A 26,925-nucleotide genomic window follows, 5' to 3' on the forward strand; every position below is an offset into this window, starting at 1 on the left:
CCCCCTCTTCTGCCTACAGCTCTGCGTCTAGACGTTCTGTGTCTTTCACAGGCACGGAGGTCAGCACATTATTGGGCGTCTCTAGGACGCTGTAGCTCCGCCGCCCTCCCATTCATTGTATTTGGAAAACTATTCACAACCCCGCCTTCACTCCTCCCCCAGTTCTCTGGTGGAAAGTGTAAAGTGAAACTGATTTTTGTATTCCTCGGCCTCGAGGGTTAGTGGGCTGGAGGAGGCGGGAATATGTGTGGGAGGAGGGAGGAGAACCTAATGGGTATAGGCAGAGGGGCGGGAAGGGGTGTATACTGGGGGATGTAGGGGCGGAGTGTGGCTAACAGTACACGAGAACTTTGCTCGTTCTCGTCCGCCCTTGGAAAACAAAAAACCGCTTCTGCGCATGCGCGAGCCGCTAAGCCTAATAGGAACTGTAGTTCCCATTAGGCAGTGACGTTTACACTATGCACGCGCCCCGCCAAACCAGGAAGTGAGGGGAAATTAAGACACAGGACTGACGGAGGCGTACAATGAAGATGCTTTTTAACAGGTATAGCGATATTTAAAAAAAAAATCATGCCTTTTTTCATTCTTAAAGGGGTGTTCCGCTCCTCGCCCCCCCTCGCCGGCTGGCGTCTTCATTCCTAGTGTGGGCACCCGGCAGTGACAGCTTTTCGGCTTCACGGCCGGGGAACCCACTGCGCATGCGCGAGCGGCACTGCGCATGTGCGAGCGGCGCCGTCCGATTGGACAGGCGCTCGCCTACAGGGAGGGGCTGCAATAAGGCGATTAATCTATTCGCCTTACCAGCCCCTCGGCAGAAGGAGGAAGTGGGACAGGAAGTCCCACTCCTCCTGACCCCCCCACCCCCCCCCCAAAAATTACATGCCAAATGTGGCATGTAAGGGGGGAAGGAGTGGATTAAGCGGAAGTTCCATTTTTAGGTGGAACTCCGCTTTAAATGCTTCAAGACTATATTTTAAAAGGAATTTTTTTTTTTACTTTACAACCCCTTTAAAGCCAACTAGTATATACAGTATATATGTTATACTATGCAACTATTTTAAATATTAACAAATACGCCTTTGTAACTACAAACAGCCTTTAGAGTAAAAGACAACAAAGCATGTCTGGGGTAATTAATCAAACAGGTATATTTACAGGAAACCATTATATACATTCAGAAAAAATTCTATAAACGAGGGGAATCCCCAGAAGATTGTAGTGCAACAGATAACCATGGTCGAAGAAATAACAGTGAGGCATAATAGCTATCCAATTTGAGCCTAATGCTGCATACACACGATCGGAATTTCCGATGAAAAAAATTATGTCTGACTTATATCATCGGAAATTCTGATCGTGTGTATGCAGCATTAGGCTCAAATTGGACCCTGTGTGTGCCCCAATCTTTCGGAAATTCCGCCGGACATGTTCTCTGTTCGTCTCTATGGAACTCCGACGGAGTAAAAACCACGCATGCTCAGAATCAAGTCGACACATGCCCGGAAGCATTGAACTTCATTTTTCTCGGCTCGTCTTAGTGTTGTACGTCACCGCGTTCTTGATGGTCGGAATTTGGTGTGACAGTGTGTATGCAAGACTGCTTGAACGGAATGTCGTCTAAAAAATTTGTCAGAGTTTATCCCGACGGAAATTCAGATCGTGTGTAGAAGGTATAAGGCAATAAAGAAAGTGTAGAGCAGAATTCAGGAAAAGCTTGTAGTCTGCGGAATGCTTGAGAACTGTGGACATCAGTGGATGAAAGCTGCTATTGCGGCAGGACCGGCTGGACTGTAGAGCGTGTAGGAAGGATTCTAGAGTCCAAAGCTTGGGACTATGTTGGCATTTAGGGCAATTCGAAGCCAAGTTCTTGGAAGCATTTCCGTAGATCCGAGGTAGTGGATACTTGAAATTGTTGAGATTGGACTGAAAACAAAAGTTTAAATGGGAAACCCCAGCGGTATTTTACACCATGTGACTGTAGAATTTGCAAGTAAGGTTTGAGTTTTTTGCGCTTCGCAATTGTTGATGGAGCGATGTCATTGAATAGTTGCAGTCTATGATTTCGGAACAGTAGTTCTGATTTTGCATACGCTGCTTGAGATAAGCGAACTTTTGTGCAGTAGAAATGGAATTTGATAATGACATCTCGGGGGTTGGCATAAGGTGTTTGACTGAACAGTTCCCGGTGTATATGATCGAATTTCAGACATTCAACTGGAATATCTGGTGCAAGTTCTTGAAAGAATGTCGTTATAGTACCTTGTAGGTCGGTAATAGATTCTGGCAAACCTCTGATCCTAAGGTTACCTCTACGCGCTCTATTTTCGGCATCTTCCTGTTTTTCTTTAGGAAGTGTCTGCAAATCTTCTATCTCCTTCTCATGCCCATCAAGGACATCGCATAGTTTACAGGAGGCCATGGAAATCTCCCCACGCTCTAAAGAACAACATTTTTGCAAGAGAGTTTCATCTCTGGTGTAACTGAGGTTGGAGGCTGGAGGTTTCACCATGGAATCTCCTTGCTCCATTCCATTATTCTTAAAGTAAGGCAGTACATTGTGTGTGAAGAATGTCTCCAGTCTGATCTCTGTTTCTTTCCAAAAATCTGCATCATAATAAACAGGAACAACGGTAGTTTCTTTATGCGTGTGGACTAATAGTTCTGCATAGATTTTGTCTGTGATAGCCAAGAGGCATTGTATTTGGGTGTAGTATGCATGGTCACTCCTAAGTGTATAGTTGACCTCATTCCATCTCAAGCAGAAGGAGCGATGCTTGCTGGCATGCCGTATTGTGCTATCTGGGTACTTGTATAAGCACTTCACCAGCAAGGGCCATCTTTCTTTGGTGTGCCTATCATTCGCCCACATGCATAAACCCACCAGCCAAGGATTTTCTGGATGGCTAACTACTTCATAGTCTTTTACCTGCACTTTATGTTTGCAATCTGATTTAACACTTTTATACTTACGAATGGCCTCCTCTTCCATAAACCTCATCCATTCTTGGTCTGGAATCAGGTTTCTACCTCCTGAACTGAGTATAGCTCGCAATTGTGATACTGGCATGAGCTTACTTGTGTTCTTTGTGAACTGACTGTTAACAATATCATGTACTGATGATGCCAATATGCAGTTCTTACACTTACTGGCCCACACAGATTCCTTTTTATGATGGTGTTGCTGTGTTTTTTCACGTGGTCTGCGATTGAATGGCACAATATAACTCCATACAGAAATAATTTTCTTTTGTTTTTTTTTGGGCACACTTGTTTTAGAGGTTATATTTGTATCTATTGTTTTATGGATTATATTTTTATCTATTGGGGTAGCGAGGTTAGGCTTCTGTGCTTTTTTTTTACATTTTGTCTTTTTTTGCTTTTTTTTTTTTTTTGCCTGCAACATCATGGGTGCTTTTGCCTGCTTAATGCTGGGTGGTGTGCTGGGTGGTATGGTCAGGTTTGGTGTTGTTGTTGGTGTCTGTTTTTTTTTTGACCTGGTATACATATCCTGTTATCAGGCAATACATATATCTTGTTGCTGGACAGTGCAGATAGTCTTCATTTTTCTTCAGAGGACTATACACCGATGGCAAAAATAGGTGAGACTTGGGTCACTCTGGAAGAAAACAAAATTAGAACTTTAATCAATGCACATGACTATGAATATTTTTATCTAGCATGTATTTCCAACTTTGATTTACACATTCGTCACCCTAAGAAAGGCTATAGACAGCCAGATGTTTTCACAATTATGAAGGAGCAGAGACAGCTGCCTGTTCTTGAACAATGCAGCATGTCCTGTTCTGGCAGGAGGAAGCAATGCATGTGCCGCCGCCACATTTTTTTTTTCAGTGAGAATAGCGAAGGAACAGCTCAGTCAGAAACAAATCAGGACATTTTTATGAGTAATAGCAAATGGTTCCTATGGCAAAAACAGTAGTTGTTGAAGGGTAGCTTCAGGAGTGGACTCATTCCTATTGAATTGGGCTGTTTATGGCACCAGAAGGCCAGTCAATGTTGTTACATTTTTAAGTTCATAGGTTTCTCATGTTCTATTTTTCTGATACACAGACACTAATTTACAAGGAAACATATGTAACACTGTTCATTGTTACTGTAATGCAGATCTTTATTTTTACCACAAGATGGCATTGTTCAGCAACTCTGTTAATCATAAGTAGAGATGGGCTCGGGTGTGTTCAGGATCCCATCTGCTGACACTGCAAACCAATAATCACAGGCAGTGAGGCATTTCCAGATCTGTGCAGCTGCGGTCCGCAAAATGTCTCACTGCCCGTTATTAGGGGTGTGCAGTGTTGGCTTCCTGGCAGGGATCAGGAAGGTGGGATCCCAAATATGCCCGAGCTCATCTCTAATCATAAGTTTCTATACAAGAGTGCAGGACTGCTGGGACTTGTATACTGGAAGTAAAACTTTTCCCTACAGTTTAGCTGAGAGCAAAACTACACAACCTAGGATTAAAGAAAAGTCAGAGAACAGGAAAGGGGAGAGAGAGACTTGGTTGCTGGAAGGAGGTGTGAGTGAGAGCTGTGTGGAGTCATGTAGGACTGGACCAGGTTGAGCCAGGAAGCCACAAGTGTCATCGGAAAGCTGACTATCCTGAGGAGGCCGACTGGTGGAAATCTGTATGCGGTCGGATTGGACGGTAATTATCATCATCGCAGCCACATCTGCAAAGGGCAAAGTGGGTCCCCCAGCAGAATGCTCATTGCTTCAGTCTGCTTCCCCCCCCCTACTACTAAAGTAACAATTTTTAGAGTCTTGATCATACTAAATATAGCAAGAAGATTCATTCAACCACATACTCTGCAATTCACATACTAGCACCTGTTATATACTAAAGTAAAATTAGCTTACCCTAATAGTGGCCGCAGGGGTCTAGCTATCCTCATCTGTGTCCCAATGTTCAAGGCCAGTGCAAGGATTTTTGTCTACATAGACAAAGGTGCATTTTATCACCCCTTCAATCCTGGCACCATAAGGCCTTATTTAAAACAACGTGTGTAAAGGTATTGGTGTTTACTGTGCTCATAAAAATTATGTGTCAATGAATCAAATACAGTTTAAACTATGATGGATGACATCAAAGCTCAATCCAAAACAGTGACATAATATGCAAACATAAAAAGTCAGTTGGGACAAATCCCAACACCAAACCATGTGCCTCTCTAGGTACTGTAGGTGTCTTCTAGTTCTTTCACCACTGGTGCTCAAAGGGAAGATGGCAACTCACCAGAGGTGTTTGACTCCTTTTTACAGGACGGTCAAAATGTGCATTTTGGAAAGACAGATTGGTTCCACTGCTAACACCACTCCACAATGTTCCCTCAGGATAGAACTAGGATATGTGAAATTACTCCACAGGAGATACAATTAAAAGGTCTTCATAATGTAGTATATTTATTGTAGGTATAAAAACAAATAATAAAAGATTGCACTCACATGTAGGTGTTCCTGAATCCCGACACTGGGTGTTTACAGCACGTGCAGATATGGCTTATTCTTCCGGAAATAGCGTGCAATTCACGTATTGCTCAGGTAATGGGCCAGATGGATTATCACAGGGGGCCCAGTAATGACGAATCCCCCGCTCCTATGTATGTTTCACCGTACTTGGTGTCTTCAGGATTTTGACCATCCTGTAAAAAGGGGTCAAACACCTCTGGTGAGTTGCCACCTTCCCTTTGAGCACCCGTGGTAAAAGAACTTGAAGTTACCTACCTATAGAAGCATATCGTTTGGTGTTGGGATTTGTCAAAACTGATTTTTTACATTTTCATATTATGTCTGCACAGCCTCTTACCACCTGAGCCTCCCTGCAGAGGAATCGATGAGAGAGTCGCTGAGCCAGTGGAGGAGGGGACACTGGAGATCTCCACCCTAATTCATCCCAAAGGTGTTCTATCAGGATGAGGTCAGAACTGTGCAGGCCAGTCAAGTTCCTCTACCCCAAACTCACTCATCCATGTCTTTATGGACCTTGCTTTGTGCACTGGTCCAAATCATTTGGTAGAGGGGGGATTATGGTGTGGGGTTTTCTTTTCAGGGGTTGGGCTTGGCCCCTTAGTTCCAGTGAGGGGAACTCATGAGGCATCAGCATACCAAGACATTTTGGATGCTCCCAAATTTGTGAGAACAGTTTGGGGATGGCCCCTTTCTTTTCCAACATCACTGTGCACCAGTACAAAAACAAGGTCCATAAAAACATGAATGAGCAAGTTTGAGGTGGAGGAACTTGACTGGCCTGCTGCAGTATCTATCGCTGTACCATCTGCTAATTGCAATATTTTCTCTTTTTCTTGTTTGGTCCAGTTTGCGTCAAGCTCTGCCTCTCATTTTCTCAAAAAGGTTTGGGTTACGCTCTGCCAACCTAGTGATAATTTTATAAATGTAGATGGAAGATGTACAGGTTTCTATTCAACCCTGTTTATGGTTCTCAAAAAGGACGGGGGTTGGCGTCCAGTTATAGATCTAAGGAGACTGAATAGCTTTATCCTCTTGGAAAAGTTCAAGTTGGGGTTTGTTCACACAATTATTCAAACAGTACAGCCAGGCAAATGGATGCTTTCACTAGATCTGCAGGACAACTACCTCCATATTCCAATTCTCCTTCCTTCCAGACAGTGCCAGGACAAGGCCATCGAGCGCCCAGGGCAAAGATGCTAAACTGTGCCCCCCTTCCCTCAAGGTTACGGTCAGGGCACCCACATCCCTGCAATAAACGATTGTGCCCAGGGCAGCCACTCCTCCTGCCCACCCCTTGTCCTGGCCCTGCTTCCAGAGATATGAGATTTGTGGTTACTGGTCAGTCAGACGCATCTACAGTCCAACAGCCTTCATTTTGGCCTATGCACAGCTCACACACCCTGCAAAGATGTGGCTGGAACATCAACTTTAAGAAGAGCCAGATTATGGTACCTGTGAAGAAACCAGTTATGGTACCTTGGAGCAGGGGCGGGCTGACCATTTGGCACTGCCCGAGGGCCACATGCCACTAGAGGGCCCCATCAGGATTGCCAGCCTCAGTAAAACCAGGGACAGTATGTAAAAATCTACGTTTTAAAAAAAAATCACAAGATTATAGCTGCCCCGCCTCTCCAGTACCTTTTCAGTGTGTGTATGTGTATTCTGTGTGTATGTATACTGTGTGTGTGTATATATACTGTATGTCTGTGTGTGTGTATAATGTGTGGCCCCATAATCTATTGCCTGGGGACCCCATCATCTCCGATTGCCCAGGGGCCCCATAATCTCCTATTGCCCGGGAGACCCATAATCTCCTATTGCCCGGGGGCCCCATGAGTTGTCAGTCCGACCCTGGATGTGAGAGACCCTGACACCCACAGCTGAACCCCACATTCCATCTACCCCCCCCCATACACCCTATTTATCCTGCCCCAGGCCAGTGCCCACCCAGTAACCTCAAAATAGCCCTCAACACTGTGGGTCCTGCTGGGAGCTGGCCATGGCCTGTTAATACTGCTGGGAGCTGGCCATGGCCAGTGGGACCCACAGGACATAGTCAAATTCCATCAGAACCTACAGGTCAGCAGCAGCTCCCAGCAGGGTCCTGCTGGCCACTGACCTGTGAGTCCTGCTGGCCACTGGCCTGTGGGTCCTGCTGGAATCTGACTACGGCCTGGTCGGTTTCCGGGGACACTGCCCTAGACCAAGTCTGCCCCGGGTTTTGTCCTCCCTTTGCAGGCTCGATCCGGGGCATGTGCAATGCGGGCTGGGGCAGTGGGAGGGCGCCGAAGGCTCGCCCTACCATGGGTCCCGCTAAACCTTTGGGCTGCCTCGGAGGGGAGGGGAGGGGGGCGAGCGCCAAAGTGGGGATCTCCCGCTTACCTGTCAGCCGTTGTCATATGAAGCCCTGCCTCCTATGATAGACAGCACACCGATGACGTGTATTTTGCCATGGTTTGGTGTCAGGAAAGTGAGTATTTGATACCATTTTCCATTTTCTAGGCATTGACAAATGTCCTTAATTGAATCCTCAAATTTGACTTACACAATAAAAAAAATATATATTTTAAAATGATAAATTAATTATAAAAAATACATTTGCATAAAAATGATATCATGTAGTATAATGTAAAACATGATATGACATCTGTTAAAGCAAAGAACGCACTGAAAATAGCTTGAATAAAGAAAATAAGAACAAGCAATTACTGAAAATATACTGAACAAATTTACCATAGGTATATCAAACTTGAAATAAATATATAAAATGTGTTAATATTTTGTAAGCCAATACTTATTAGATACAGGTGTCCAGAAAGAACTGTAAAGTTACCCATCCTAACATACAAAGAAAAAAGACAGTTTAGGAACACACAAATAAGGACCTTTCACATTCTGTGTTTTTCTTAACCCCCCCAAAAAATGCATACAGTTTAATTAAGTGTTTATTTGTAATCTAAATTAGGTTAAAAAAATAAATAAATAAACAATGCAACATGTTGCAATAATTCATTACACTTACCCCACACAATACACACCAGTGTGCATGCGTTATATATAGCATAACACATATGGACCGGTGTGAAGTGGCCCTTAAAGCCCAACTCTGTAAAAATACACCCCACCCCCTCACTTTTGGCTATTGGGCAGGAAGTCAATGGTAATCTCCCCAAAGGGACACAGTGGGAAATAACCTTACAGGAGTTATTTTTTTTTTTATAATTGCTTCTTTTCTTTATTTTTTCCAAATTGCACCATGTACACAAAAACAAATAACAATAACAAGAGAGAATATAAAAATACATCTCCATACATATTTAAATAAAAATGTCTACATACATTACATTACCCCCCCCCCCCCCATGAGCACCATCCGCCTCCCCCTCCCCCTCCTCCAATCCCCCCCGTCCCACCCCCCACCTACAAGAGGCAGGGGGGGACACTAGGGAGAGAAAGAAGGAGGGGGGAAGGAAAGAGAGAGAGAAAAAAAAAACCTTTCCCCTCCCCCTCCTCCCCCTTTTGATCCCCTAAATCCCATCCCATTATGACCTCCCTACGGCACAGAAGGGAGGAACTCAATACCACCCTAAAAAAAAAAAAAAGACTTTGTGCAGAACTTAATAGTCCTAAATTTCGTGACTTTAGTGCCATCATCTTATCTCCCCCCCTACCATGCGGAGTGGAGAAGTTCCATAACCACCTCAAAAAGACAAAAAGAGAAAAGTGAGAAGAAAAAAAAAAATGTTTTAGTGTATATTTTCTTTGTAATTTAGTGACCTTATTTTTGTGACTGTAACCTTTCTTGAAAAACCCCAATTCCCATTCTTATGACTCCCAAATAAAATCCCTTAAGGGGAGCCCTCTGTACTTATCTTCCTATTTGACTTAATTAATTATTTCCTCCTCTTTAGTGATCCAAATTAGTGCTGTGAGACAAAAAAAGGGGAAAAAAAAAAAGAAAGGAGGGGGAAGGCCCACGTCTCCCCTCTCCCTATCTCCTCCCCCTCTGGCGCCCCCAAGGTAGGGAGACAAAAACAAAAACTAAAACAATAACACCAAAAAAAATAAAAATAAAATGTATCCGCTGTCTCACCCGCCCCCGAGCCTCTCCACCCCAAACTAATCCTTCCCTATTTCGGGAGAATAATATATCCACCCGGCCCATACATCCTTGAATTTGTCCTGTTGGTCCTTGACCGTGTAAACCCATCTCTCTGCCTCCATTATCCTCTCTACCTTAATTTTCCATTCCATTATATTGGGGACTTTAGATTGTTTCCAGTATCTAGGTATCAATGCCTTTGCTGCATTTAATAGGTGTGGTGTGACACTTATTTTATAGAACTTCATAGATGATGGCATTCCATGAAACAGGAAATGCAATGGGGATTGCTCAATCGGTCTTAATGTCAATTTTTTTATCCACAGGGATATCTCCTCCCAAAATCTCCTGATCTTGGGACACTGCCACCATATATGAAGAAATGACCCTCTTTGATTGCACCCCCTCCAGCAGTTGGCATTCATTGATGGATAGATCTGAGCCAGACGGGTCAGTGTATGGTACCATCTAGTCAGAAACTTATACAACATCTCCTGTATATATGAACTTATTGAGGACTGGTGTGTTATTTCCATCAACCTGTTCGATTGATCCGCTGTAAATTTGAGGCCCAACTCCCTTTCCCATTCACGCATGTAATATGGAATTATCTTATTGTGCACTCTGAACCAATCTGTGCATCCGGGATAACATATGGCCTGGTTCCAAGCGGTTAACACACCACTCCTCAAAAGTGGTCATGGAATTTACTAATCTAATTTGGTGTTTCCATTTATTAAACAGGTCTGTCAGCTGCCGATATTTCCATTCCATCATTGATACCTCTCCCTGCTTTTGCACCAGCTCCCTTAAGGAAAGCAATTCCCCAAATGGGGCCACCTCTGAACAATTTCCTCCCCACCCCTCTAAACTACCCTTGTCTTCCCCAGGGGGGAACCATGGAAACCCCTCCAAAGGAGTAATAGGCGATATTGGAGGAGCAAACTTTCCTGACTTATTCATTCTATCCCAGATAGATAACGTTGTTGTAGTTATTGGCGACACATATTCCGATAACCCCCTATAAACGGTCGGGATCCAGGGTGCTCCCGCCAAATCCCTTCCTGCCAGTGTTTTCTCCAGGGAAACCCATATTTTTCCCTTTGAGTCATGTCTCCAGTTCATAATACGAACCAGGGCCATGGCTCTATAGTAAAGTACCATGTCTGGGAGTCCTACCCCTCCTTTCCTCTTTGATCTTTTCAAAATATCATATGCCAGCCGGGGATGTTTATCCCCCCAAACAAATGTCCTAAAAGCTTTCTTTATTTGTTTAAAAAACATTTGTGGGAGAGCTATAGGGATGGCATACAGGACATAGATAAGCCTTGGGATTATACTCATTTTAAGGGCACTTACTCTCCCAAACCATGTCAATGTGTGACTTCTCCATCTCTGTAAATCTCTTAATATTGACGATAGCAAGGGTATATAATTCAACTCATATAAACGTTTAACATCTGGGGCTATGTGTGTTCCCAAGTAAAATATAGAGTCTAAACGCCACACAAAAGGGAAGGATCTTTGCAGCTTTTTCCTCATCCCCAAGGGTACCTGATTCGGCATCAACACCGATTTCTCTATATTTATTTTAAAATTGGAGATACAGCCAAACCTATCTATCTCTCTCATCAATTCCATCAGAGACTCTTGAGGCAAGGAAAGGTACAGCAATAGATCATCCGCATATGCGGAAATCTTATCTTCCGTTGATCCTATAACTATCCCTTTAATCCCCCTATTCCCTCTAATCATACACAAAAAAGGTTCCAGTACCATGGCGAATAGTAATGGGGATAGTGGACACCCCTGCCTAGTCCCATTCCTTATTTCAAAATAATCTGATAGTCTACCGTTAACTTTAACCCTTGCTCTGGGTTCTGCATACAATGCCATCACCCATCCCATCATTCTCTCCCTCAGGCCCATCTCCCTCAGAACTCCGACCATAAATCCCCACCCCACCCTATCAAAAGCCTTTTCAGCATCCATTGAGATCACAACTGCCGGAGTTTGATTTGGGCCTTTATGTATCCAGTGCAACACATGGAGGGCTCGTATTGTATTATCTCTGGCCTCTCGGCCTTTCATGAATCCTGTCTGATCCGGATGGATCAACTTGACAATGTGATCTTGTAGCCTCAAGGCTAAAATTTTAGATAGGAACTTAACATCGGAGTTCAGGAGGGAGATGGGCCTATAACTAGCACAACACTGCGGGTCCTTTCCCGCTTTCGGGAGGACAGTCACATGAGCAAGTAAGGCATCTGACGATAATGGACTCGAGATCGACACTGAGTTAAGATACCTACAAAGGGGGGTCAGGATTATAGAGGAAAACTTTTTATAATACATGTTAGTAAAACCATCTGGTCCTGGACTTTTCCCCTGCGCTGCCTCCAATATCACTCTCTCTAACTCCTCTATGGAGATTGGTTTTTCCATTTCCTCCAAGGCTGCTGTTGGTATCGCTTGTAGTCCCGAGGCCTTCAAATATTCCCGAATCCTATCCTCCTGTACCCCCCCATCAGCCTCCCCCGAGAGTGGGTCTAGGTTGTATAAAGAAGTATAGAACTGATGGAATTCAGCTGCTATTGCCTGGGAGTCAACTATCTGTTTACTCCCTGCCTTTATTGTATGTACATGACGTGCCTCCTGCTGTTTCTTTAATTGTCTGGCCATTAACCTACCACTCTTATTTCCCTGCTCATAAAAACGATGGGCAAAGTATCTATTTTTATTTTGAGTTTTTCGATCCAAAAGCTGTTTAAGATCTGCCCGAAGCTTCTCTAAATTTTGCGCATCTCCTGGCTTTAAACAAGCCTTATGTTTAATTTCTATTTTATGTATCTCCTCTAAAAGTGCTGTCAATTCCCTCTGTCTATCTCTTTTAATACGTGATCCCATCGAGATTAACTCCCCTCTCATTACCGCCTTATGGGCCTCCCAGACCACCTGGTCCGACACCTCTTCTGACGTGTTCATCTCAAAATATGAGGTCAACTTGCCAGTTAAGGATTCTACATTTTGCTTATCATCCAATATCGCTTCATTCAGTCTCCAGGTTCTTTCCCTATTCCCGACCAAAGCTGATCTCATCCCTAAACTTATCGGTGCGTGATCCGATATGGTGATCGACTCAATAGTCGCATAGTCCATCAGACTCAAATAATATTGGTCGATCATTAACATATCGATCCTTGAATACATATTATGTGTTTTGGAGAAATAGCTATAATCTCTATCCCGCTCGTATAATACCCTCCAGCTATCGACCAAATGTAGGGAACGTAGACACTTTTTAACACATCTTAACGCTTTCTGTGACAAAAAAGTTTTCCCAGATGAAGTATCTAAACTCGGGTCCATAGTGATATTAAAATCTCCCCCCAAGATCAACAAACCTTCTCTAAATTTCTCCAGCCTATCTAGGGTTTTGGTTAAAAACGTAACCGTTTGACTATTTGGAGCATAGATCGTTGCTATAGTATAACACTGGCCCTGGATCTTTCCTTTGACAAAAAGATATCGACCTTCCGGGTCCTTTTGTACTTCTGTAGGTATCAAAGGGCATTGTTTATGTATTGCCATTGTAACCCCTCTTGCCCCAGAAATAGGCGAGGGAGCATGAAACCACTGATTGTATATAAAAAGGGGCATACGGGGGATCGACCCTGCCACGAAGTGCGTCTTCTGTAGAAGAACAATTTCCGCCCCTAGGTGACGCAGTTCATGCCAGAGACGCCCCCTCTTACAACCTGAACAGAGACCCCTTGTGTTACTGTATATGATATCATTTTCATTTTATCTGCCATGTTTTTAGTCCCTACCATCCAAATAGAGGGGAGGGGACGGGAGGCCGAGGGAAAGTAAGAGCGGACAGGCCCTGAAACAGGACCGCGGGCGGGCGAGAGAGAGAGAGGAGACAACAGCAACAAAAAAAAAACAAACACAACAAAAACAAACAAAAAAAACACAACCATACACTTAACAACCCCACAAATAACATATAAACCACCATATCTACATATGGGTTCCCCCCTAGGGTGTCCCGTCCATTCGAGACCTTACAACCCCGTCCGGACTCCCCACCCCCTCCACTCCCTAACAGAGAACCAAGTCCCTTACCTCGGGACCTCCCACCAACCTGTAGTGGGCCCCTCCAGCTCCCCAAGCTTCCCTTTCTATTAATCCCATACATTATATCCTTTAACCATATTGACCTTCTACATTTACCTTTGCATTTTACCTAAATTTTAAATATTTACATCAGAGATATCCAACCAATTTCCCCCAAAAAGAAGAGGAAAAAAAAAAAAAAAAAGGGGGGGGAGGAAGGTGGGGGGGGGGAGAGAGGGGAAGGGATAACAGGGGAAACACAGGGGGAAGAGATAAAACAACCCTAAAAAAACAACATACCACTGATCCCCCCTCACCCCCCCTCCCTCTCAGATTAATACCTGTATTAGAACCACCAAACTAAACCCCCCCCTCCCCCCTCTAAATATATCTCCAATATTTCCCTTTGCTTTTCCCTATTTGTCCCCAACCGGCACTTGCTGCCACCTTCCTGGTCTTTGCATGACTGTCCCCTGGTTCTTTAATCTCCAATCTGGAAAGTCCACCTGTGGTAGTTCCAATACATCTATAAAGTGTTGCAGGTCGTCTTTATTTTGGAGTGATGCTGTCCTCCCATTTCTTGTTGCTGTGATCTTAAAAGGGTACCCCCAACGATACCTCACATCCACCGCTCTTAACGCTTCCAACAGAGGCTTAATAGTTCTTCGCTGCATAAGTGTTCTACGTGATAAGTCTGGAAATAGTGCAATTTGACCTCCCTCAAATTCAATTCCTGCTCCCTCTCGTGCTGCTCTCATAATTGCTTCCTTTACCGGGTATCTGTGCATTTTGCAAATCACGTCCCTTGGTCTTTCTGTACCTTGAGGAGCTGGGAAAAGCGCACGGTGTACTCTATCTATTTCAATCATTTCGGCTGCAGATGTTCCCATGATTAACCGGAATAACCTAGTGACTAATAGTTGAAGTTCGTTCGGTTGCTCTATTTCTGGTAGGCCCCTGATGCGTATATTTTGCCTGCGCTCGCGGTTCTCGTAATTATCCATTTGATCCAGCATTGAATTCAACACTTCTTCATGTTTTTTTGTCGTTTCTTGAAGATCAACCACCGCCTGTCTGGTGTCCTCTTGGTCCATTTCCCACTCTTCCACTCTGTGCCCCAGAGCTCCCACTTCTTCTCTGATCTCCTCCACCGCTTGTTTACAAGATGCCTCTACAGAACTTATGAGTAAAATTATATCATTTTTTGTTGGAAGGGCCAATATATGTTCTCTTAAATCCCAGTCCAGTTTCAAATCTGTTTGCCCGTTTGTTATTTCTGTGGTGGTATCCTTGTTATTGTGGCCTTCCTCCTGGGGATTTGTAGGGCTCAGACTTTCCCTTGCTTGCTCTTCTTCTGGGGTAGCTACCCCCTGGTCACTAAACCTAGTGACCTCTCCCGGACCTCTGACATCTACTCCAGGTGTCCTACTGCTTTGCTTAAAATTCAAAGGGGATTGCCCTCGGCCCGGTATTATATTACCTCTCCCTAGTCCACTCCCTTCACGTCCCTGGACTAGGGGATCTCGTCCTGCCGTTTTTACTCCATTTTTTGCTTCGTCCCCTCCTGCCCCCCTGTCCTTTTTGTACCACCTTGGTGCATTCAAATGCATATACAAGTTTCAACTTATGTATATGCGTGTGTTTTAAAGGACCCGTCTATTTCACTTTTTATGGGTGGGTCTGCCCGTCTCTTTATCCAAAAAAGAGTGGACCCTGCAATGTTTTGTACTTATATACAGATGTCCCGGATGTACCAAAATGAGTCAGTCAAATGGGTTGATACGGATTGATACAAATTTCTATTGCATATTGTACCCATGCAGTCCCAACCTTATTATTGAAAGAGGGTCAGGAGGAGCAGCCAGGGGAGGCAGGAAAAGGCAGGTGGAAGCAAGAGGCTCAGCTTACAATGCCGCCGACAAGCTTCCTCTGTCCGGGGAACTCAGCACAGACCATGCTTTACACATGGACAATCAGGGGGACTCAGCTGAACTCATCCCGGCATAAACTGCATGGAAAGGCATGGGGAGGAGAGGAGCCAACACCTTCTTGCTCTCTCACTCTCACATCACGGCTCCACCCCCCGACCCTATGCTGGGCAACCTTACAGGAGTTATGACCCCACCTTTTACGCTACCGAAAATTTAAAAAAATTGGAAGATTTTCAGTTTATTGTACAGTATATACAAAAATGATGCCTATTATTTTGTTACATGCATATGGATTACAAAATGTGCATCATCAGTTGACAGCATATGTCCTGTGCTAGGCTGAGCTTCTTCATCAGTTAGTTCTTTTTTTTTTCTTTTAATTCTTTATTTAAACAATTTTTGTACAGGCAGGCATGAGAGAAACAGTATTCAAACAATAAATTGGTGCATTGCAGCAGAAGAAAATGTTCAGTATCAAAAGAAAATTTTTAGTATATTGACTGTCATTTATGGATGGCATTAATGTTCTCATTGAACTATAATTCAATTTGTAAACACTTAGCAATTACTCAGTCAATTCTAATGTTACTATGCTGTTTTGAGTTGATATAACCTGCTGGTTCTCCATATTTTGCTTGAGCACTTGTTTTTTTCACTGTTCCAATGACTTCTTCCTTGTTAACCAGAAGCACATCTTTAAATTACTTTTCAAAACTAACAGTGCTTTCTAATTGAAACAAATCGTTTTGGCTCCACTCCTTTCATTTTCAAATATGGCAGTACATGAAGAAGACATTTTCCAGGTCGGCCTCTGCTGCATGCGTGCGGGAGCCGATGGACACGGCACGGGCACTATAATAAACGACACGATAGTACCCTTTAGCATATATGGTTAATATCTCCTAAACTGTACAGGTTTAGGAGATATTTCCAGTAAAAGTAGTGTGTAATGCCGCGTACACACGATCATTTTTCGGCATGTTTTTAAAAAATGTAATTTTAAATGATCGTGTGTGGGCTTTACATCATTTTTCAGGTTCTGAAAAACGACAAAAAAAAAAATTCAAACATGCTGCATTTTTTAACGTTCGGGTTGTAAAAAATTATCGCGTGTGGGCTAAAACGATGTTAAATACCCGCACATGCTCAGAAGCAAGTTATGAGACAGGAGTGCTCGTTCTGGTAAAACTACCGTTCATAATGGAGTAAGCACATTCATCACGCTGTAACAGACAAAAAAGCGTGAATCGTCTTTTACTAACACAGAATTAGCTAAAGCAGCCCAAAGGCGAATGGAACTTCACCTTTATAGTGCCGTCGTACGTGTTGTACGTCACCGCGCTTTGCTAGATCATTTTTTAAAAACGATGGTGTGTGGGCAATGTCGTTTTAATGATGAAGTTGGAAAAACATAGTTTTTTCAACATGCTGAAAAACAACGTTTTTTTTTTTTCAAGCTAAAAAATGATCGTGTGTACGCGGCATTAGGGTTTACAACCACTTTAAGCAGAAGGAATGGTGCTTGCTGCCATGCCTCATTGTACTATCTGGATATTTGTAGAATCACTTCACTAGTAAAGGCCAGTCTTTCCTATCACCTTTATTTACAACATTCCTACTAAATTTTACAAGCCATAGTTTTTCTAGATCCCTGACTATATCGTAGTTTTCCACCTCTACCATCTCTTTGTATTTTTCAGTTTCAGTATTTTTGTACTGATGAATTGCCCTCCTGTCCCATACATCTCATCCATTTTTGGTTGTGTATTATTATTTCATGTCCAGCATTTAGCAAGGCACTGAGCTTTGACACTGGCATGAGCTCATTAGGGTCCTTTGTGAACTTACTGGGAATAATATCATATACCGATGATGCCATCACTTGGCCCACACAATTCTCTTTGTGTGATGGTAATAGGATTTTTTTAGGATGTGCTCTGCAGTTGAAAGGTGCAAGGAATCTTCACATAAAATTACTTGGGTTTTTGTTTTGGTAAAAGTCGCCAATCTCTTTCTTTTTTATGTTTACGCTTATCATTACTTGTTACAGCAAGCCTTGTCTCATAATTACTACCAAAATATGGATCTAATTCATCTGTAGATTCGTCACTTTCATCCTCAGCACTTGACGAAGGAACATGTGGACCTTTTTTTAGCTTGAGCAAAGGTTTTCCCCTTATAAGCGACAGCTCAATGTGGAGAGATTGAATTTGCTGGGTCTTGGTTGGAAGAGTACTGACATAATATATATAGGATTTCTTTTTCGGATTTACACAAGGATTGTATGGATAGAAAGTTCTGTGTCTGCGTCTGCTCCTTGTGGTAGAAGTAGTAGAATTTCTTTTGACGTTTAAGAATAATGGAGAAATGGTCTTGTCATCTACAGGACAGTTTTTCTTGAAAGAAACTCTAAGCTTATCCTGTTTGCATGGTGTTGAACTCTTCATAGGGATTATTGAAGATGTTTTTAGTGAGGGAACTTTAGACTTCTTTTTCTTAGGCTTGCTTGCTTTGTTTTTCTTCTTTTTGGTTTGAGCACCTTTAGTCTGTATGCATGTAGAAGATGTACTGCTGGCATCGACAGATACATTGATTTCACGGGCAAGGTGCATGTCACTCCTGATGTGTGGAAGCTTCTCTTGATTGGCAAGATTTGTAAGATGTTTACTCTGTATAGGTAGGCTTTGGTTGCTCTTTAGGTTTACTTCTTCTTTCTTTTCCCCATTGGCTAGAGAATTGTGACTCTGTGGGTCTGTAAAAGATGTACTTTTACCTTGAGCCGATGGATTTTTTTCATGGGTGAGAGTAGATTCATGCTTGTTGAGTGAAATCTTGTTGGAGGCAGGAGGCAAAGGATCATTATTCTTTAGCGGTGGCTTATAGTTGCTTTTATTTGGTTTGCTCTTTTGTGTTTTATTTAATTGCTTTTGAGGTTTGGAAAACAATCCTGGTTGAACAGTGACAAATATATCACTTTTTTGTAATAAAAGTTGCATATTGGTAGAGAGTGGGATAATTGGTGTAGTCACCTGATATAGGCTTCCTGTTGCAAGACAATAGAATTGCCCTGTTGCTGGACAATGCAGATATCTTCTGTTTGGAGTAAGTGGGTTTGCTATGATTGGTAAAAAAAGATGGGGTTTGCAGGCATCCGAGAGGTTCATGATGAACAAAATGAAAGGTTTATTCAGTAGATGACCACTATAGTAGCAGGCTACAAGTAGGCAAGATTTACAATTGTAAATCCATTTTTTTGTTAGTCAATCAACATCTTATCTTGCTACTCTGAAACACAAGGAAAAAAATAATGTAGCACTTCATATGGATTTTGCATTATGATAAAAAAACTGTAATCTCTAAAAAAAAACATTGTAGTTAAATAGCATCAGCTATGCATTGCTTGACATTAAAGGGGTTGTAAAGTTAGTTTTTTATTTTCTAAATATGGTAGGTTCCTTTAAGCTAGTGCATTGTTGGTTCACTTACCTATTCCTTTGATTTCCCTTCTAAATGAACCAACAATGCACTAGATTAAAGGAACCTATTTAGAAAATAAAAAACAAACCTTTACAACCCCTTTAACGTCTGGATTATCTGTGACCAGCATATGGTGGAGCCTTCCTTATAAACCCACAAGTCTAAAGCCAGGGAGATTACAAACACAACACATTATGAATTATTTATCAACAGAATCAATGCTTTTAGTGAACGGGGCTGGGATCTGTATGGCAGAAACATATCTACGGTAATATGTTTACGTTTTACCTGCTTTACAAAATAGGTAAAAATATTACAGTATCATTTTCTTCAGGCAAGATACCATGAGCATATCTGACTTGACTGCATGCTGTTCAATCTGTAAGTAAAATGTTAGTATCTATCCACATTAACCACTTCCTTACTGGGCACATATACCCCTTCCTGACCAGGTGAAATTTCAGCTTGTGGCACTGCGTCACTTTAACTGACAATTGCGCGGTCGTGCGACGTGGCTCCCAAACAAAATTGACATCCTTTTTTCCCCACAAATAAAGCTTTCTTTTGGTGGCATTTGATCGCCTCTGCGGTTTTTATTTTTTGCGCTATAAACAAAAATAGAGCGACAATTTTAAAAAGAAAACAATATTTTTTACTTGTTGCTATAATAAATAGCCCAATTTTTTTAAAAAAACATTTTTTTTCTCAGTCTAGAGATTCAGTTAGAGATTCAGAACCACCCCGCGGCCGTATAAAGTCGTACGGCCGTCGGGTAGTGGTTAATAACCATTTCATGTAGGAAGCACACAAATAGGTTAAACCAAAAATTCACACACAGCTGTTCAATATCTGTAGGCATATCTGTAGGTATATCTGTCATTGTCCAGTGATGGGAGGCACCTCTGAAGTCCATTTGCATTCTTAAAACAAAAAAAAATCAAAATCATTGTATACAGCAGGGATAGTGAATTCAAATTCAAGGAGGTTCAGTTCAGTAACAAAAAAAAAAGAGCCAAGAGCCATGAGATTACACACAGCATGGGGCAGGGGGCATGATGTCACAGCATATCTCGTGGTCCGGCTAGAAGCCGCAAGATAGTAAGCAGCAGGGGGCGGGGTGCGCACACAATGTCATTGGTTGCAGGGATGCTCGTGGTCCCAGAAACCAATGACTGCTGAGCGGAGGAGTGGGTTGTGGTGTTGTACACTGGCGGCCTGACGGTCCGGACAGGAGCGTTGCTCGTCCCGTGGGCCATTTAGTGACGGCTGGTATACAGTATATACCTAAAATTTGCATTTTTCTGTCAGGTCAAGTAATATCACAGGTATCTTGGTAATGGGCAGTTCTGAAAGCTGAAGAGAAAGGTGCAACGTGATGGCATTAGCATTACCTGCGGAATTCTCCTTTGGGTCCAGGGCAGCTGGCTGACACACCCACATGGGTTGTGTCTATGATGGGGTAGGCAACCTTGGCACTCCAGCTGTTTTGAAACTACAAGTCCCATGAGACATTGCAAGATCCTGACAAACACAGGCATGACTCCTAGAGGCAGAGGCATGATGGGATTTGTAGTTTCACCACAGTTGGAGGGCCGAGGTTGCCTACCCCTGGTCCATGACATACTGATCTCACAGGAAGTGGAATGAATGACACTGGGGGGCTGATTTACCAAGCCTTTGCTCCATGATTCAGCCGTTTTGGCATTTACTAAAGGAATGCGCTGCCAAAGCAGCACAATTCCTTATTTACTATAATGCTGAGTGCGCCCAGGAGGGGGCGCATGGTACGCCCCTATGGACTAGTTTTTAGCTTACGCTGATCATAAAGGGGAACTCCGCACCAAAAAAAAAAAAAAGGCGTGGGTTCCCCTTCAGGAGCATACCAGGCCCTTAGGTTTGGTATGAATTGTAAGGGGGTACTCCTACACCAAACCCTTATCCGAGCACACTGCCTGGCCGGACAGGAATGGGGGTGGGGACCCCCTCCTGAGCTGTACCAGACCGCATGCCCTCAACATGGGGGGGTGGGTGCTTTGCACCCCAAAGCACTCTTGTCCCCATGTCGATGGGGACAAGGGCCTCTTCCCGACAACCCTGTCCGTTGGTTTTCAGGGTCTGCGGGCGGGAGCATATAGGAATCTGGGACCCCGCTTTAATTAGGTGGCCCCCAGATACTGGCCCCCCACCCTATGTGAATGAGTATGGGGTACATCTTACCCCTACCCATTCACCTGGGGGAAAAATGTTAAGTTAAAAAACCACACTACACAGATTCTTGAAGTAATTTATTAGTCAGCTGGGGGGTCTTCTGCCGGACCCCCCCTTTCTTCTTTAAGCTCTTTTACAAGGGGGGGTAGGCCCGGACTTCACCGCCGCCTTCTGCCGGGGGGGGGGGGGGACCGGTCTTCTCTGTTCTCTCTTCTGCCGGGCTCCACCGCGGGGGCCCGGTCTTCTCCTCCCCTGTCTTCTCTGTTCCCTCTTCTGCCTTGCTCCACCGCGGGGGCCCAGTCTTCTCTTCTAGCGATGTTGACACAACAAGCTCTCCCGCTGTAATGCCGTGTGAGCATTGCGCAAATACTTATATAGGCATGGGGCGTGGTCACCGGGTGATGCCACCCGGCGACCCCACCCTTTGTTACATCACATTCCCATCATGCCCCGGGAATCTGATGTAACAAGGGGTGGGGTCGCCAGGTGGCATCACCCGGTGACCACGCCCCATGCCTATATAAGTCGTTGCGCAACGCTCACACGGCATTACAGCGGGAGAGCTTGTCGTGTCAACATCGCTAGAAGAGAAGACGGAACAAGACAGCGGAGAAGACCGGGCCCCCGCGGTGGAGCCCGGCAGAAGAGGGAACAGAGAAGACAGCGGAGGAGAAGACCGGGTCCCTGCGGTGGAGCCCGTCAGAAGAGATAACAGAGAAGACAGCGGAGGAGAAGACCGGGCCCCCGTGGTGGAGCCCGGCAGAAGAGGGAACAGAGAAGACAGCGGAGGAGAAGACCGGGCCCCCGCGGTGGACCCCGGCAGAAGAGGGAACAGAGAAGACAGCGGAGAAGACCGGGCCCCCGCGGTGGAGCCCGGCAGAAGAGAGAACAGAGAAGACCGGCTCCCCCCCCCCCCCCCCGGCAGAAGGCATCGGTGAAGTCTGGGCCTACCCCTCCTTGTAAAAGAGCTTAAAGAAGAAAGGGGGGGGTCCGGCAGAAGACCCTCCAGCTGACTAATAAACAGGGTGTGGCTTTTTTTTTTTTTTTTTGGATAGAGTAAGGGAGGGTTATAGCCCCTGTCAGTTTATTTTGTACCATCCCTGTCCAATTGCGGAGATTTCCCTTCACTTCCTGCCCCATAGCCAAACAGGAAGTGAGAGAAAAACTATGCAAATTAAGGGAATCCAATGCCCCCCCCACAACTAGTGTGTGTCCCCTGAAAACTTCTGGGCGGGTCATATAAAAACAGGGTGTGGCCTTGACAGGAAGGGGTGGGTCATTTTTCTTTTAGGAGGTGCAGAAGTTTAGTCAGGCCTAGGGCAGCACAAAACCTAAATATACTACTGCACATTAGGGCTTATTTAGACAGGATCCGATTTACAGCATGTTTTTAGATTGTGGGAGGAAACCCACGCAGGCACAGGGAGAACATGCAAACTCCAGGCAGATGGTGTCATGGGCAGGATTCGAACCAGCAATCCTTTTTGCTGATAGGTGAAAGTGCTATCCACTACACCACTGTGCTGAACGAACATGATTGCGGCTGAAAGCATGAGATCAGTGTTTTTTTTTCCGATCTCATGCTTTCCAGCCTGGAGGACAGATGTGGGGTCTTATTGACCCCGCCTCTCTCCATAAAGAGGACCTGTCACACACTATTCCTATTACAAGGGATGTTTACGTTCCTTGTAATAGGAATAAAAGTGATAAAAAAAAAAAGGAAAATAAAGTGCAAAACTAAAACAAATCTGAAAATAAAATTAAAAAAACAAAACAAATAAATAAAACGCCCCTGTCCCTAGTAGCTCGCACTCAGAAGCGAACGCGCATGTAATTCCCGCCCACATATGTAAATGCCTTTCAAACCACACATGTGAGGTATTGACGCATGCATTAGAGCAAGAGCAATAATTCTAGCACTAGACCTCCTCTGTAACTCTAAACTGGTAACCTGTAAAACAAATTCAAGAGTCGACTATGGAGATTTTTAAGTCCCGAAGTTTGGCGCCATTCCATGAGTGTGTGCAATATTAAAGCGTGAAGTTAGGTATCTATTTACTCGGTGTAACATCGTCTTTCACATTATCCCAAAAAATTGGGCTAACATTTTTTTTTTTTTTTTTTAATTCATGAAACCGTTTTTTTGGCCAAAAAAGAGGAGTTTGAAAAAATATTGCGCAAATACAGTTGGAAATTATTTTTTTTATGACAGCCACTTTATTCCCTAGGGTGTCTGCTAAAAAAATATATATAATGTTTGGGGGTCCTGAGTAATTTTCCGCGTTGAAATTTGAATTATTATTTTTTTTGCGTAAGTCGTCCATGAATAGGGATGGACGTAAGTCACGTCTAAGTTCAAAAAATTACGTCATTTCGCGCAGAGCATGGCGGGAAATTTCGAATCGGAGCATGCGCAGTTCAATCCGCGCGGGGACGAGCTTCGTTTAAATGAATCACGCCCCCTACCTGCCGATTTGAATTCCGCCGGCAGAAATACACTACGCCGCCGTAACTTACGGCGCGAAATCTTCCTGGATTTGACTTAATGGCAGGTAAGATATGGCGGCGTAGCGTATCTCTGATACGCTGCGCCTATCCAATTCTATGTGGATCTGGCCCCAAGTATGTAGTTCCACGCTCCTTGCTGGTTTTACATGCTAGTCATTTTATGCCCAGGCTTGCCAGTGTTCTTACCTTTGTAGACTTCTCTGTGATATCCTGGTCTGTCTCACTGTATGCAACCACCCAGTATGTGATTATTTATACTGCCTTTCTGAGTTTCGTTTCCCATCTGTCACTCCCATCTGCACACAGCTTGCCTGCTTTCTGTTCTGAGTTTCTTTTTCCCTTTTGTCACATACAAGGTTATGTTTATTCCACATCACCAACCATAGCAATAAACATGACTTTGCATTAAACATGCAATAAAATAATTGATATTTGGTGACTGCAAGTTTTGTGTTATGGATAACCGTAGTAGAGTATGCGCCTTTCCCTTTGTAATTCTGTATATATTTGTGGGTTTCTGAACTTGTATTAGAAATTAATAAAACCTGGAAAATTAATAAATAGATTTTGGAAAAAAAATAAAAAAATAATAATAATAATAATAAAACCTGAAGAAGGAATCTAAGATATCTGGAAAGCTTGCATCATTAATCACTTAAAGTGGACCTTCACTCATAAATGTGACAACCACTCACCACTTTGCAAAAGCTATTTATTTATTTATTTGGGGGAGGGGGGGTGTCCTCTTTGACAGATACCCACTCCTCCCTCTTCCTCAATACTTACCAACATGGCTCCCAACTGTCCCTGATTTCGAGGGACTGTCCCTGATTTGGAACAATGGCCCTCATTCCCCTGATCAATATAGATGTGTATAAAATGCACTAATATATTTATTTATCAAAAAGTGTTTTCCAACTAAACCTTTCATCTGATTTCTAAATTGCTGCTTTTGTAAATTCCGAAAGCCAATATAAAGGAATAGTAGTGGTAAAAAAAAGCACTTGTGGGTTTACCCAATCTTGTTTTTTGGTACAATTCTCCTTTAAGGGGGTGTGGCAAGGGGTGTGTCCTATGCCTGCATACTTTTGCTGATAGGTGTCCCTCATTCCAATTTCAAAAAGTTGCGAGGTGTTGTATTCTGACACCAGGGAAATGTTCCTGCCATCAGAATACATATATTAAAGGGTCACTAAAGGAAAAAAAATGTTTTGCTGAAATGACTGTTTATTGGGTATAGAGACATAAAAGTTAACTGATTGCTTTTAAAAATGATTAAAAATTGAATTTAATCTATCATATAATGTGCCTCTAGTTTCACGTTCGGTTTTAAAGGTACATACATGAATTTCCGGGTGAGAGGTGAGTCGGGAAGACTCACAGAACAAAAACAACAAATCCAGGGCAGTGTTTTGTTTTTAAAATGAATCTGATTGGTTCTGAGGAGTTTTAGACACACAGTAATGACAGCTTAGACCACAGTGACCACAATTGACTCTCCAGCAGTCAGCAGCAATAGACCCCTCCCTCAACAATAGATCCCTCACAGCTACATTGATCATCACTACAGCAACAATAGATCCTCTCAACAACATTAGATTAGGTTTGCCACCTTATCCCTTTAAAACCGACAACATAATTACACAGGTTCCGTGGCTGATTAAGGTGGTAATTAAACTCACTTGGTGCCTTATCTACATGAAATTAGCCTCAGAGCCTGTGTAATACATTTGTGTTCAGGTTTAAAGGGGTGAGGTAGCAACCCTACAGTAGATCCCCTCCAGAAACAGATGCCCCCACAGCAACAACAGACTCCCCTGCAACAGAATACCCCCCCCCCCAAGTATTAATAGATCAACCCCAGCAACAATAGATCTCTCACCAGCCAGGATCAATAGACAGTAACAATAGTCCCCTCAATCAACAATAGAACCTCCAACACACAACACCACCCCTATATATACACTGTACATGGGCCAGCCATTCTCACAATGCAAGTCTCTGATAAAAAGGACTCAATAAAATTATCTCTATAGCCGTTAGAAAGTTAGGCAGATTGCTTGTGATGGATAATTTTTTTTTCTTCGAGTGGCTTATCTTGTCTTCTATTCCCAACGACCAGCAGGTGTGCTGGTACATGTAACTTTAAAGGAGTTGTAAATAAAAAAAATGTTTTGCTGAAATGACTGTTTACAGGGTATAGAGACATAATAGTTAACTGATTCCTTTTAAAAACTATTAAAAATAGATAAAAATCAATCATATAATGTACCTGTAGCTTCTAGTTTTGTTTCTGCATGTTTCCTGCTTCTCTGCTGTACAGAGCCACAGAGCCAATACAGGGCAGTGATGGTTTGGAAAACGAAACTGATTGGTGCTGAGGGGTTTTAGAAACACAGTAATCACACCTCCTTGATTAGTGACCACAGAGAGAAAGCTCCCAGTACTGTGGTCATCAGGAAACAGACAACCAGGAATTGTGGAGATCAGAGAAGAATTACAGCAACTTGAGAGCAAAAACGAACAATGAGGACATGAAAACAGCACTGCATTAAGGTAAAGGAAGCTATTAAGATGAAAAAAAAATTCCTTTACAAATCCTTTAACTTGCAAGATTCTGTTGTTACCTGTTATCCCGCAAGACTTGTGTCCATGATTAGTTAACCACATGTTGTTGATTCAATACGTCACACAGCCAGATCACCCCCTCTTCTATTGAGGCTGAGCTCCTGTCCTCAGGCTTGGTCTGAGTAAAGCCGGCCATAGATGGATCGAATCTCGGTTGGTTCAGCAGGGTTCAGCTGAGATTCAATCTATCTATGGACAAGCTGGTTGTACTGAAATCGATCCATCAATCTACTTCAGTACAATCAGCCTGTCAGATTTTTTGCATGGGATTACTGCCAGCGGCTATAACTGCAAGCCATCATCGTTGTGTTTTGCCAGCAGGAAAGGCAGCGGCTTCCCAGCAGCAGAACGCAATAGCACTGTTCCTCAGTCCTTTTAGGAGAGAAGAACCTTTTTTTTTCAAGTTTTTATTGAGATTTTCAAGTTTATTTCAAGTTTTGTTGGGTTGGGTATGTCTCTACCAGC

General features: G+C 43.3%; 1 protein-coding gene across 3 annotated transcripts in view; it reads right to left on the bottom strand.

The window, feature by feature from the left end:
- Positions 1-24,127, bottom strand: part of LOC120936936 — a 46,673-nt gene extending 22,546 nt beyond the window's left edge. The window contains exons 1-2 of one of the 3 annotated variants that reach the window (XM_040349754.1): positions 24,019-24,127; positions 1,524-3,616 (exon numbers count right to left, since the gene is read on the bottom strand). In XM_040349754.1, the coding sequence (XP_040205688.1) occupies positions 1,844-3,505 (1,662 nt within the window). In that variant the 5' untranslated portion in view covers positions 3,506-3,616; positions 24,019-24,127 and the 3' untranslated portion in view covers positions 1,524-1,843. Of the gene's footprint in view, positions 1-1,523; positions 3,617-17,076; positions 18,925-24,018 lie in introns of those variants that run through there. The other 2 variants (XM_040349755.1, XM_040349757.1) reach the window with 2 other exon arrangements.
- Positions 24,128-26,925: the final 2,798 nt, after the last annotated feature.

This window comes from Rana temporaria, chromosome 4 (genome assembly GCF_905171775.1).
Source record: "Rana temporaria chromosome 4, aRanTem1.1, whole genome shotgun sequence".
Taxonomy (NCBI): Eukaryota; Metazoa; Chordata; class Amphibia; order Anura; family Ranidae; genus Rana; species Rana temporaria.